Raw genomic sequence first — 13,681 nt, forward strand, 5'->3', positions numbered from 1 at the left:
GTAATGTAGCACAGTGTTAACAATGTTACTGATACTATTCTTTCTCACACCTTCAACTCAAACCATTGTGTTGCCCCGCCCAACATATATCATTGAATTATTAAATTAATATCGTGAACATGCGGGTGACTAGTTGACTAATTCTTAGTTGAGGGCAGCTCTAGTAAATTTATAGCTCACAGCAACGTAATATGATACAGCATCTGGCTTTTGTTTGATATCTAGTGTCAGCCAAAAAGTTGTGTCACATTTCTAACAGTTGTTAGCAGTTACCACATTACAAGCTTCATGAAGACAGATTTTATGGCAATGCTTTAGTATTGGACTGTGTACTGGTGTACCTAATAAAGTGGTCACTGAGCGTAGACGACTGTTATGTACAGTAAATGTTCCTTCAGGCTTTTTTCAGACATGATGTTTACAGAAAGAGCCACATGCAGAAGGAAGAGGAGAGTTTCCTGTTTTGTTTGTAATTGCCATTGAAGCCTTAATTAATGATCTTAATGAGCACAGGGGACATCATTCAATTTCTCTTTATTGACTGTAATACATCTTTCATCACTTTCCTTATTTATCATGTAAAGATTCCTGCTGCACAGGAAGTGCAACAGTGCTCAAGTAGAGAACGGCAAGAAGATAAATTGGGATTCTTGTTTGTGATTTGCTCATGTGTTGTCAAAAGTGTGGCAGATATTCTTTTCTTTTTCCATGCACACCTACAGCGTCATCTCTGAACATGCTATGCTGCTTTACGTTAAAATTCTTTGCAGGTTTTCTATAATGCCTCTTTAAAGCCAAGCTTGAACTCCCTGCCAGATAAAAACACATGATACGGGTACACGCAGTGTCTCACCACTACATCATATAATGTGATAGTATTATAGAATGAGGCAGTGGATGAAAAGGCCCCTGAGGCGCTTCAGTCTATAATTACAGTTCCTGCTGTCTTTGGTCTCATCAGTATTACTGTATGTTCTCTGCAGCCTGCAGCAGCTGAGGAGGCAGTGAGAGCCGAGTCCTCTCCCGCCCGGCTCTCTTAATGGTGGGATGAACTTCACTTCACTGTCAGGGCAGCAGTGTTACTCCCTGTCGTAACCTTCAAGAAATATATCCCTCTGCTCTCACACGGACCAACATCCCATTCTATTTCCATCCCGCTTTATTTGCTCTGCTATTACTTGCTCTGAAAATGATCCTGTCATGTTTTAAAAAGAAGAAAAACTTCTTCTGCCCTTTTTCCCTGGCTGTATTTTTTTTCTTTATGGCATTTCTCAACCCAGTAATTCTACACACTGGATTCCTTGTGACAGATACTGCCTGCTCCTTTGCTTACACTAAGTACAAGCTTGATTGTGCTGTTGCACTACTTTGAGTCAACTTGGATATGATTGTATCTAACTACATACAAAATAATGTGTGCCTCGACTGTCTGCCTGACCAGGGGCGGACTGGGACTAAAGAACAGCCCTGGACTTTGACTCGGCCCAGCCCACAACAACCAGTGCGCATACGGTATGCGCTTCCTTCTTCTTCAATTTGATTGGCGGCCGGCCGGCTCATAGATATCTATGGGCCGGCTGGCATCCAATTTAAAGGCTGCCACCTAGCGGACTGGACGTGGAACAGTAGATTATCAGGGAGAAAAAGGAAAAAAAAAAACAAAAACAAAAAAAACGTGATGACTGCGTGGTGGCCGCCGGCCGTCCTGGAGTACCGGCCGTTCTGTGATTCTCCAGAACCTCCAGATGGCCAGTCCGCCCCTGTGCCTGACAGTCCAGTATGGAGCGAGAGGGCTGCAGCAGGCAACCGCAATACAGGCTGCAATGTAACCATTAAGGGCACGTTTGCTCCGTCAGTGAACGTCCACTAAAAGTGCTTGTTAATGCTACTGACAGGCTCAGATTGTTATTCTAAGTGTCTGACAACATTATGGAAATGTTTCCTAGAGAGATAGACCTTTTTGTTAAAGAGTAAGATACTTTTTGTTGAACCATAAACTGTTTCAAAATTCACCATTGCCCAAACTTACCAGACTCCATTTAAACAAACAGTAGTTTTAGCTTGTATATAGCCAGCATATTTTCACATTTAACTGGGTGAATTAAGGGTCACCAAACCAGAGTTGGTGATTGTTGGAACAGTGGAAAGACAAACCACGACAGTTCTTGTGAGTCTTATTTTGTTTCTGTCAACTTAGAGTGTGCTTTACAACAATAAAATGACTGTAAATTGAATCTGTTTGGTGATGGTGTTTTCGAGGCTGCACTGGTTGAACAAAAAGGATTGTACTCTTTATCACAAAGGTCAACCTCTGTAGGGATCATTTCCATAATGTTGTCAGGCACTTATAATGACAATGTGAGCCTGTCAGTGGCAACAGCAAATCACTTTTAGTGTACATAGTGGACCAATTAAAACTGTTCCCAGTGAGCTTGTGGATTATTAAAAACAAACAAGACGCTTCTGTAAAGACACTGCTGCTGAATTTTTTTAATGTTATTTTTTACAGCATCAAAAACAACACTGCATATAACTCCATTGTGTTTAAATTTAGGTAGAACTATTGGATGGTGGTATCTCAAAACCTGGCCAAATGAAGCCAAAACTATCTGTATGGCCAAAATACTGATACTTGTCTCAGGAGACATCAATTTGACATGTTGCTCAAGACAGACATATCATTCATCCCTCTGAACCTCCAGAGTATTGGTGAAGACATCTCACAGAGCAGAAGAGAAAGATGATAAACTGTTGGTGGTATGCTAAATGTTACTAACAGCATTCCAATAAAAGCATCATTAGCATCTCAGCAAGGCTGCGCTACTTCAGAGCTCTCTACCGGCTGATTACTACGCCGACCCTGTGGGGGTCGAGCTATTTACTATTAGCACTTACACTGACAAATGCAGAGAGACAGCGAGACAGTGAAACAAGTAAGAGGAAGAGACAGCTGTAAGGAAAATCCTACACATCACACTTCTCCTGCCGGACAGAAGCTGTCTCCAGCTCATCTCAAAAAGACAAGGAGACACTTGCAGGAGCTTCACGGTTTCATCCCTTTTCTGAGCACAGACACACTCTCCTCTCCCCAACATCCAATACAAGAGAAAGGCAATAAATTTAATAGGCCAATTATAGCCAGAGTAACAATGGCAATAAATCAGCTCTTGTTGTTTTCTCTCGTCTCTTAAAGGGTTCTCTCGTAAAGAAGGAGTAAGGGATGCAGACAAACTTCTAAAACATGAATAGCCTCCCAAGTCTGAGATACAGACAGTGATGGTGTTTGCTTTAGTCAGTGCTGACAGACACAGTATGGGGCCTCAGGATTGGAGTTTTCCCTCCAGCAAATGTTCAGAATTTTTGCTTCATGCCAAAAGAAAGCTGCACTTTTATTGTGTCTGTTCTTCATATTTGCACATTATTCGGGCAGAAACGGGATGTTAATAAGGGGCTGCTCAGATGTGGAAAAAGAAAGCATGTGATTTATATATTCATTAATCTAACAGCTTATTCTGTTGGGGGTCGTAAGGGGCTGGAGCCTATCCAAGCTGATGTTGGGCAAGATGCGGGGTACACCCTGGACAGGTTGCCAGACTAACACAGGGCTAGATAGACAACCATTCCCACTCACATTCACACATATGCGCAATTTAGAGTCACCAATTAACCTGCATGTCTTTAGACTGTGGGAGGAAGCCGGAGTACCCACAGAAAACCCTCACTGACATGGGGAGAAGATGCAAACTCCCCCCTTGAGGATTTTCAAAGGTTTAACACCCTGATATTCACATGGTGCTCCTCCATGTTCACCCAGAAACAACTCACAGATGTGATGAATGTTTCTCCCTCTAAATGAAGATTCTTATATTGCAGCAGTCAGTAATTCTCTTATTGCTCATAGGAGCACACTATTACAATGAAAGTCATCAAATCGGCAATAATCTACATTTGAGTAATGTAATAACTTTCCTGCATCAGAAAAATAACCTAATATGCCACTTGGGGCTCCACGGCCATGTTCTCCTCACACTGTCAGTCATTTCTGAACAATTTCAAACACTCACAAAGGAAAACAGCCCTAAAGGATTACAGTCGCTAAAAGCAAGAAGACTGCCATCCCAGCACTCTCTTTGTCACAATGGAATTAAAAAGCTGTAATTGACTGTCTAGTTCCTTCAGGAACAATAATAAAAACCAATATGTTCCAGCTAAACACTGGCCTTCACAGGGGCTCCGGTCCTTGGCAGAAATATATTGGCTTTTTATTATTGCTCCAGTAAAAAAGGACCAGGCTGTTTACTGTAATTCTTCAGTGCCTTGTTGAACCATCGTCTTTGTCTACTGAACTTACTATGAAATTTTGTACTGATTTTATGCTGTGTTGAAGCTGTCAAAGGCCAACTTTGTTATCTCTCAACAGTGCACACATACTACAGTGTCTCATTAGGTTTTACAGGCCGGCCAAAATCAAAAACAGTTTCTGATCCAGCTTTATCAAGATAAGGAAAAAATTCCTCCCAACAGAACACGTAAGGAAAACATGATGCAGATCTAAAGCCGTGTTAGGGGCTCTGGGAGATGTTGATGCTTTAAACTAAATGTTAAAGTCACAATTGTAATGCTAACAACCTGATTTTTTACGGTGCCATGCCATTGTTCCAACGGCCCAAAATTCCAACGTCTCATTAGTCCGAAAAATGTCACAATGGACCCAAAGCCCATTTCTCCCACAGCTTGTATCCCAAAAACAATCACCCATTGCTCCGCAGTCCCATTTCTCTGAAATTACACACTCCATGCAGTTAGTTTCAGTTTCCCAGCGGAGTTTGAGCCACTGATCCAGGGGTTTTTTACCAACCCTTTGCTGCATTTCCCAGCTGCAGGGTGCTGATCCAGGGTGTTTTGACTGACCCTTTGTGGCGCTTCTTAGCTGCATTTCTATATATCATTTCTTGACAGTGTTTGAGCCACAGAACCCTGGTGTCTTTCACCAACCCATCCCTGCCTTTCCAGCAACTTTTAAACCACCAAACATGAGATGTTTTAGGCTAAAGCCCAGTTCAGACCAAAGATTCGTGATAAAACAAGTTGCAACAGGCAACTACTGATCATTCTGCATCAGTAGTTCTGCAGCGTTCTAAAAACCTCCCGGTTCACACCAGTGCAACTAGATGAGATGGTGTAACATCTCTATGCAACAACTCTCTGTACTTCAGTTCTGACTTCGAGATTTCAGGCTCATTTTGTGGCTGAATATATTTTATAGCTTATTAAAATATGAATGAGGATAGTGATAGTGACATACTGGCTACAGTTGCATTTGTAGTAGTGATGAAAAACAGAAACAAAACGAGCATCAGATGGACTGTATTCATAATAAAAACACCAAAATAATAAAAATAACCAGCGGCAATTAATCAGTCAATGAGAATGTGTGTGTGTGTGTGTGTGTTTGCTGGGAGGGGGGGTATAAGCACATACAGCGAGCAGCAGCAGCGACCTACTGTCCGGCACCGGCACAGGTGAGGACGAAAACAGAGGGCTCGGCAGGGACAGAGCACCCAGAGCAAGCGAACACGGCATCTGTTGTCATTTTGACTTGACCAGCGGACTTCACTACAAGCCAATTGGCTGTTGAAACAGGTGATGTGCTTTATGTTCTAAAACCAGCCACTGGCAGTTTGACCAGCTGAGTTGCAGGTGACACCATCAACCGGCTTGAGTCGAGCTCAGAGCAGCCAGTTCACAATGCTGCAACTTTTCTCTGCAACGTTCTAAAATAGTTTTGTCTCTAATCTTTGGTCTGAACTGGGCTTTTCTTAACCATAAATAAGCGGTTTTTGTACCTAAACCTAACCACACATTCGCTACAGGACTGTTGACAAATACATCAGTTTTTCTGGTGTTTTGTCATCTCATTACAGGTAGTGTGTAGTTTCAGACTAAATGTGATAAAATGTGATGAATGCAAGTCCGGATAATAATACTGAAGAGGTTTTTCTCTGGAAATAACTTTTCTGGTCGCTGTTCTTCACATTGTTTTGGGATTGTCAGGTAGGAGATGGGACAGCAGGGGAACACAGTCGGAGCATAGAAAAAAAGGCTTAGTGTGACAAAGTAGAGTTTGTACCTGTAGGAGGCGGAGGAGTGTTGCCCTCTACTCTTGCTGAGGACGCGAGCAGACACCCCGGAGAGAAAGTGATGTCATCCAGGCAGATGTCACCCTTTGGACTTCGGCCCACCTTTCCCTCAAACATGACCTGAAAGTCCCTGCTGTGGCTCAGCGGGATCTCCCTCATCTGCCAGTAGTTGCCCTGATCTCCCGTCAGGTTCAGGAAGAGATGAAGATGCCCTTCGCTTTTGCCAAACACGCTGAGGGTCCCAATGCCGTCTCCAGACATGTGGAAATAAAAACGCATCTGGACAAAGGACGAGAAAATGAGAAATGTGTCAAAACAAGGTACAGACATACAGAGCGTGCAGATGTGAAAGATGCTTTTCAAACATTTCCCACTCTTATACTCAATTACTTGTCATCCACATCACAACAGTGTGTATATATTATATAATAACTGATTTTACAGCTACATAATTAAAGAAAAATACAGTCAAAATGCCAGTAAAGTCTGCTATTGTGACTGACTTCTACACTGACATGCTCGTCTTTGGCACTCAGCTTTCTTTTCCATTATCTTTTTCACTTTAGTTTCTCCATAGTAAGAATTACTCCTCATGGTGGACAATGGAAAGAAACAAAAAGTATGGGCATACAAAGGTAATTAAATCTTAATCTTCGTCTCCAAATCGATCACTTTTTCCTTCTCCTCCTTGTCTTTATTAAGGCTCAGAGAGGAAACAATATCTCTCCATCACACAGCACTGAGGCAGAGATATGTTTTATAGGTTTTCTTTACAAATGGAGGCGTGTTCATGAGCTACAGCAGCACAACTACACCCTCCATCTCAGGCGAGAGATTGCCCCGTCCTTCTCTTCCTCTCATTTCTCCCCTGCACAGCCCTCCCTACAGTTTAATTGGTGCCTTTTTGCTGACTGCGTGATTGATTGACAGGTCAGGAGTGGGATAAGACAGACACGATGCGCAGAGCAATCCGAGCAGTCAATCAAGACATCGTTCCTAGTAGAGCATCGGACTGACAGCTGGGAGAACACACACACACACACACACACACACACACTATAAAGTGCACAAGCACATACACTCTATTTGTAAGTTGCAACACATTCCTAAGCTTAAAGGCATAGCTCGACCTCTTGAGAAACAGATTTATTTCCTGTTTTACTGAGATGAAAAGATCAATACCGCTCTCATGTCTTTTAGCTAAATATGAATCTACAGCCAGGAGCTGATTAGCTTAGCTTAGCTTAGCATAAAGACTATGGGGATTAACATTAACGCGTTATATATTGCTTGTTTAATGGTGCAGCACATAAAACCGTCTAAAACCACACTAAACAAACAAGATATAAGGTGTTAAAAAAACAGTGTGTAAGATTTAGAGGGATTTAGTGGCATCTAGCAGTGAGGATTGCAGATTGCAACCATCTGAAATTTCTCCCACATGCCAAGCGTAAACTCTTGCTTAGGACTCCTTCAGTATTCTTTGTTCTGGAGGTTTTTACTGGGTGCAGAATTATCCGCAGAGGTGTCTTCCTCTGCAAAACAAATGGACCAGGTGATTTAAACCAGTAAAAAACACTCAATGAAGCAGTTTCACCTTAAAAATTATCTACAGTGGGCACCCAGTGCCTTAGTGGGTAGAGCAGGCATCCCATATACAAAAGACAATGTTCTTGCCACAGTGGCCGCAGGTTCAGTTCCACTCTGTAGCCCTTTTGCACTTATGTAATAGGTAAAACCTCCGAAAAATAATCTTTAAAAAAAAAAAAAAGAACTATGGTGGGCAACTCAAAAACGTGAATGGCCCTACCTAGAGTCACTGTTTGGTTTGTCTGTTCTGAGCTTCCACAAAAACATGGCTGTGCAACATGGCAGCTCCCTGGACTAGGACCTGCTCCATATGTAAATATAAACGGCTCATTCTAAGGTAACAAAAACATAAAAAATAGATAATTCTTATTTTGAATAAAGAAAACATACGTATTACATTCCATTTCTGTCAGTATATCTAAATCCTACACACTGGACCTTTGAAGGCCATTATTTTTTGTTTTATATTATTCTGTAGCTTCCCAGTGGTGTTTCTTATGTATTCAACTCCAAACATCAAAATTTTGGTTGCAGTATGTATGTTTTAGCATCAAAATGCTAATTTCCTAAGCCTTTCTAAAAACTACCTTCATGATATAGGTTTCTACTATGACAACAATGATGATGCCCACCTAATATGCCTCTCTTTGAGAATTGTGTGTTATCGATATTCCAAATTTGCTATATTCTTCTAACCTTCTAACCTGCATGCAAGCAACGTAATGTACTGCTCTGGATGCCACGTTAGTTTAAAAAATCACACAATAACACAGACAAACTAACTGATCGAGGCAGTGGTAGACCGACAGCTCCCAGTGTTCTGCAAGGTAGAATTACTAGTTTTGTCTAAGGAGTGTGGTGGCTCTGAAGACAGTAACATAATGGCTTTAGTTCCTTGGTAAAGGTCAGGTCAAATGGTGAAAATATTACACTGACTCTAGATAGGTATCCCATAGAGCCCCAATTCAAGAATAAATACCCTTTTAGCTGTTATTGTTATTATTATCACTGTAAGTGCTCTAACCTATGTCACCGTATTTTGTTAATGTCAGAGTGAGCACTTCCATTTGAAATACCCGGAAAAGAACATCAACGGAGTTGACCTTTAATTAGTGTGCTTCAGTCATGCTGGTGGGCAGATGTTTTGTGTGGGTCAGCTGGTCAGTGTTAAGTTTTTTTTCCTAACTGAAAATAATATTCTGAGATGCATCGATGAGGTTTACAGCTGATTATACAACTCCTTCTGCTGCCTCTTTGATCGTTAGAGCATGGAATAAAGCATACATAAATATAGAAGATAAAATACAAATTAAATTTATGCAGTATCTTCAGCATGCAGTAAAAATATTCAATCAGGGATGAATAGAAATGTATTTTTTTTTGTCCCTTTAAAATGGAAAAAACTGCAGGAAAACATTTTAACATTCATGTCAGGGAAGCCACAGGAGAGCTAATGTTTTATTACATTTTTTAGTGTGTCTTTAACTTATTCCATCCATTCATATTTTTAGGGTTTTTTGCATTTCACTTTTACTACTATAGGTAGTATTTGTTTATTTTCAGCCGTATATTCTATACAGAACCGTTGTTCTCAAGCGAGCATCTATCCAGAAATCATCAATACATTAATCTTGTTTTCTAGTAGTTACATTTAAAATGATGACATCATACTAACGTGTTTTCCTGTCTGAAGAAGTAGAAATAACCTTTAATATTTAGTCTAACCTTGACTAACTGCCTCTTTCCGTCTGAACTTCAAGCTCTGTCTCACCTTGCACTGTGAACTCCTGTGGCTCAGTAACGGTCCTGATATGCGAGCGGCGTCCCCAGCTGCCTGGGGGAAGGAGGTCTCCAGGTAGAGGTAGTGCCCCGAGGGATCTCTCAGCGTGTGGTCATTTGATGGCCCGGTGCCAACTGTGGGAGTGCTGCCCGCTTTTATCAGCCAATCAAAGTCATCCTGACGGCACTGACGCCAGGAACAGAGGTCAAACTCAAAACTGCAGCACCCGCTAGCACTGACGCCAGGAACAGAGGTCAAACTCAAAACTGCAGCACCCGCTAAAGCCCTCTGAAAGGTAGCAATAAAAGAATAAATCAATCTCGAACGTCCAGTTACATGAGAATTAATTTTTCACAGGGAGTCATCAATCAGACATTAGAGGAGGCCTCACTGCAGATGTAGGGATCCTCGTCAGAGTTGTCCCCACAGTGGTTGATGAAGTCACATAGGTTGTCCTGAGGGATGCAGTGGCCATTGGCGCAGGCGTACTGCTCAGGTGTGCATGGCTGGTCTGAGGGAAGAGGAGGGGAGCAGTCCAGGAAGCTAACATCATCGATCACCACATCGCCCATGTAGCTGATCCCTCGCTTCGCCCTAAACACCACCTGACAAAGGACAACAAACCTAGAATCAACTCCAACACCTGTCTGTCATATGAAGATAATCACATTTTTATACTCCAGGGTTGATAGTTAAAGGGACAGTTCACCGCAAAATCAAGAAAACATTTTTCCTCTTACCTGTAGTGCTATTTATCAATATAGATTGTTTTGGATTGGAGATATCGACCGTAGAGATGTCTGCCTTGTCTCCAACATAATGGAACTAGATGGCACTCAGCTTGTGGTGCTCACCAAAAAAATACATTTTAAAAACTTAACAGTTACATTTCTTTCTCAAAGTCATGACCCGGTTACTCAAGATAATCCACAGACCTTGTTGTGACCAGTTTCATGTAGGAACTATTTTCTTTCTACCAAACTACACCAGCAAACAATACCACCGCTCAGAATGAAGCATGTATCTGCTGTAGAGGACTGCAATGGGATTGCGGACCCAACATAAATCTCACGGGAACGGGAGGTTTTATCTTTGCAGCAGGTGGGCACGGACAGTCAAAAAAAACGTGTGAGCCCTGTAGGTTAATTACCATGAAGGATGGAGACGTCAAGAAGTGAAGTGAAAAAGAAGATAAAAGCAGGACATTAAAATACAAAAGAAAGCAAGGCAAGTTGAACATTTGGGGGAACTTCTCAGCATTGTTACAGATAATTATAATAACAGTGAACTCCAGAGACACCAGAATAACTGTAATTATGAATGTAATTATGCACTAGAAGGTAATCTTCCTACGTTTTACTGACAGGTATGCATATCTTACTTTTTTAAAATTCTTTATTTTAAGTATTTTTAAATGTTCAGACAAAACATAAGCTCCATAGTGAACACTGTGTAGGGGCACACCAGTTAAGTATTCATGAGTTCACGTTTTAAATGTCCTTTTATTGTCCACAGACATTCATAGTCTTCTGAAATAAAGACCATTTCTCCAATTTTCTGAGGAATATTGCTCCTCTAGACCTCAGAGAAAAAGTTATCTTTTCCATTATAAAGATCTCCTTGATTATACCCATCCATTCTTCAAGGCTCGGAGATTTGTACCAGTTCTTTGTAATCGCTTTCTTACTGGCAATAAACAGTATTTTACACAGATACCAATCTTTTTTATTAATCACATCTTCCCTTATTGCACCGAAATCCAGGACCTTGACATCAATAGGCATTTTATATCACAAAATCTTTTTGGCATATCTTTCTTAATACCACAGTAAAATGTGTTTTCCCTGTGGGACAGTAGAAGACTCAGTGTATTGAGAATCAATCTATTGTGCGGGCATGTATAGACAGACTGTCTGCAGGATAACGCACTCTGCAGGAGCGGGTGGTCGTAAATCCCATGGGAGCAGGCAGGACCGGGATTAAGAGAAAAGTCCAATGCAGGACTTTAACTACTCCTAGCTCACTTAGCGCCACTGAGCTAGGAATCATTACAGCTTAACTGAGGAGGACGCCAGTAATGTTTACGTCTTACACGTCTCGAGATGCACGCTTCCTTCTGCGCATAATAAGGTTGGCAGGTGAAGATCAGTGGAATGATAATAATTCCTACATGAAACTGCTCACAACAAGGTCTGTGGATGATCCTGAGTAACTGAGTCATGATTTCTGGAAAGAGACATTGCTGTTGAGTTTTTTAAATGGTTTTTTTTTTTGGCACTCACCAAAAGCCGAGTACCATTCAGTTCCATTTCACTGGAGAGAAGGCCGACATCTGTACGGCCGATATCTCCAACACTCGGCAACTCAAACCCAAACAATGTAGATCGATAAAGAGCACTACAGGTAAAAGGAAAAAATATGTATCATCAGACAAGGCATTGAATCAAAAGAGCCAATAGCTTCTTATTCTGCAGGCAGTAGAAGAAGCTCTCAGAGAAAAGAGGAAAAGGGCACTTGGACTTTGAAAAAGAGGCTAATTGCTGCTCTGTGTGAAAAGGCCTTTCAGCTGCAGATTGTACCATCAGCGCAGTTCTCACTCTGTCGGGTCTGACAAAGGTTAATGTGCATCAGTGAAAATGTGCAAAGGCCGTGGTATTTGGTCAAAGAGATGGCTGCTCTACTGCTATGACACAGGACCTCTGTCTGTGTGGTCACACTGACCTGGAACAACCTCAGCAGGCAGACACCACGAAGGGAATGCATTTCTGATTACTGTCACTCTCACAAGTTAAGACTGATTAGTCTGAATTAGACTCAATCAATTCATTGATCATCAAGCCTGCGTGTTCAATTTAGCCTGCCGCGGCTGAAATTAGGCCCATTACATTGATGTGCACAGGCACCTAAGAGGCTGTCCTTCAAAGTGAATGTCAATAATCTGGATCACATGTCTACTGTTGTAAAGTGATGCTGACACTGGAATATACATCATGTCAAAAGGGCTCATCACTGCAAACTGTTTTATCTCAAGTATATCCCAAAACTGTAATTACTCTCGAATATTTTGCTCAGTTTAAGAGTTCAGAAAAATAGGTAATAAATAGGTGTTGTTCAAGCAGCAGAAACTTTCTTTGTGTTATACTCTGAGATTTCTAGTGATTCTTCTGCCGATAAAAGCAGCAGTTGGTTCCCTGATAATTAAGCAAGTCACAATACCCACCACTTTTGTTATAGCACACACACCTATCTCATGCCCTTCAACAAAATCTTTCTGGATAAAGTAAACTGTGGACTCATATTGAGACGTAATAAGCATAATATGTAACGAGAAAAAGCTGTGGCAATGGACACATACCTACATCCACACTTACATATTGTCATTTGATTCCACATCAAGTTTTGCTCTGTTCACACCTAGCATTTACACTACTCAGGTGTTTTAGAACCCCTTTAACTGGGACCTTTGAAAACGCTGCTGACCAAACAGCTGGGAACAACGCCAGGCTTTGAAGACACTTTGACGTTGACATAGTGGTAAAACCGCGGAATTACAACTTCTGGGTCTGTCAAGTGTTGTCATTGGGCCCAAAAAGCCATTTTTCCATAGATTTACACCGTGAAAGAGACGTCGGTTAATCAGTGGATACATTTTTTGAGCCTCACAACCCCTGTAAAATGACTCATCACTGCTGGTTTTTGATCCATGCAGTCCAATATAATTTTAAAGTCTAGACGAGCCGCATTAAATCATTTTGTCCCCATTCAAGTCAGCAGAGGACTAAAGTGAAAGTTAGCCACTTGGTTGGTGGATGTCTCCAGTGCATCTGCTTAAATGGGTCCAATGATGTGGAAGTAATTTTATATTCAGGAACTAAAACTTTATGGCCCCATGTGCCACTGAGCAACTTATATGAATGACTGGAGCCCTGCGTCAGTGCTGTATCCAGTTGTCTTTATACGTCCATGTTCTGACCCTGTATTAGTTAAAAAGTGATTGCTTTTTAATCTAGACATGCAGAAACTTAGACTTTTCAACAACTATGACGCAGACACCCATGTTCACTTCCTGATTGGGTCTTATCAGTCATGACATGTCAAGCCAACACATTATAGCCATGGCTTCCTCCAGCAATGGAAAATGCTCAAAGCTCTCGCTGTATTTGCTTTGTAA

The 13,681-nt window shown here is 41.5% G+C and overlaps 1 protein-coding gene across 1 annotated transcript in view; it reads right to left on the bottom strand.

Annotated features, from left to right (window-relative positions):
• malrd1 (MAM and LDL receptor class A domain containing 1) overlaps positions 1-13,681 on the bottom strand; it is a 99,745-nt gene that overhangs the window by 45,129 nt on the left and 40,935 nt on the right. Inside the window, exons 16-19 of the mRNA XM_050056646.1 lie at positions 9,902-10,115; positions 9,786-9,798; positions 9,502-9,739; positions 6,131-6,419 (exon numbers count right to left, since the gene is read on the bottom strand). Coding sequence (XP_049912603.1) covers positions 6,131-6,419; positions 9,502-9,739; positions 9,786-9,798; positions 9,902-10,115 — 754 coding nt within the window. The remainder of the gene's footprint in view (positions 1-6,130; positions 6,420-9,501; positions 9,740-9,785; positions 9,799-9,901; positions 10,116-13,681) is intronic.

The sequence above is a fragment of the Epinephelus moara genome, chromosome 11 (assembly GCF_006386435.1).
Source record: "Epinephelus moara isolate mb chromosome 11, YSFRI_EMoa_1.0, whole genome shotgun sequence".
NCBI lineage: Eukaryota > Metazoa > Chordata > Actinopteri > Perciformes > Serranidae > Epinephelus > Epinephelus moara.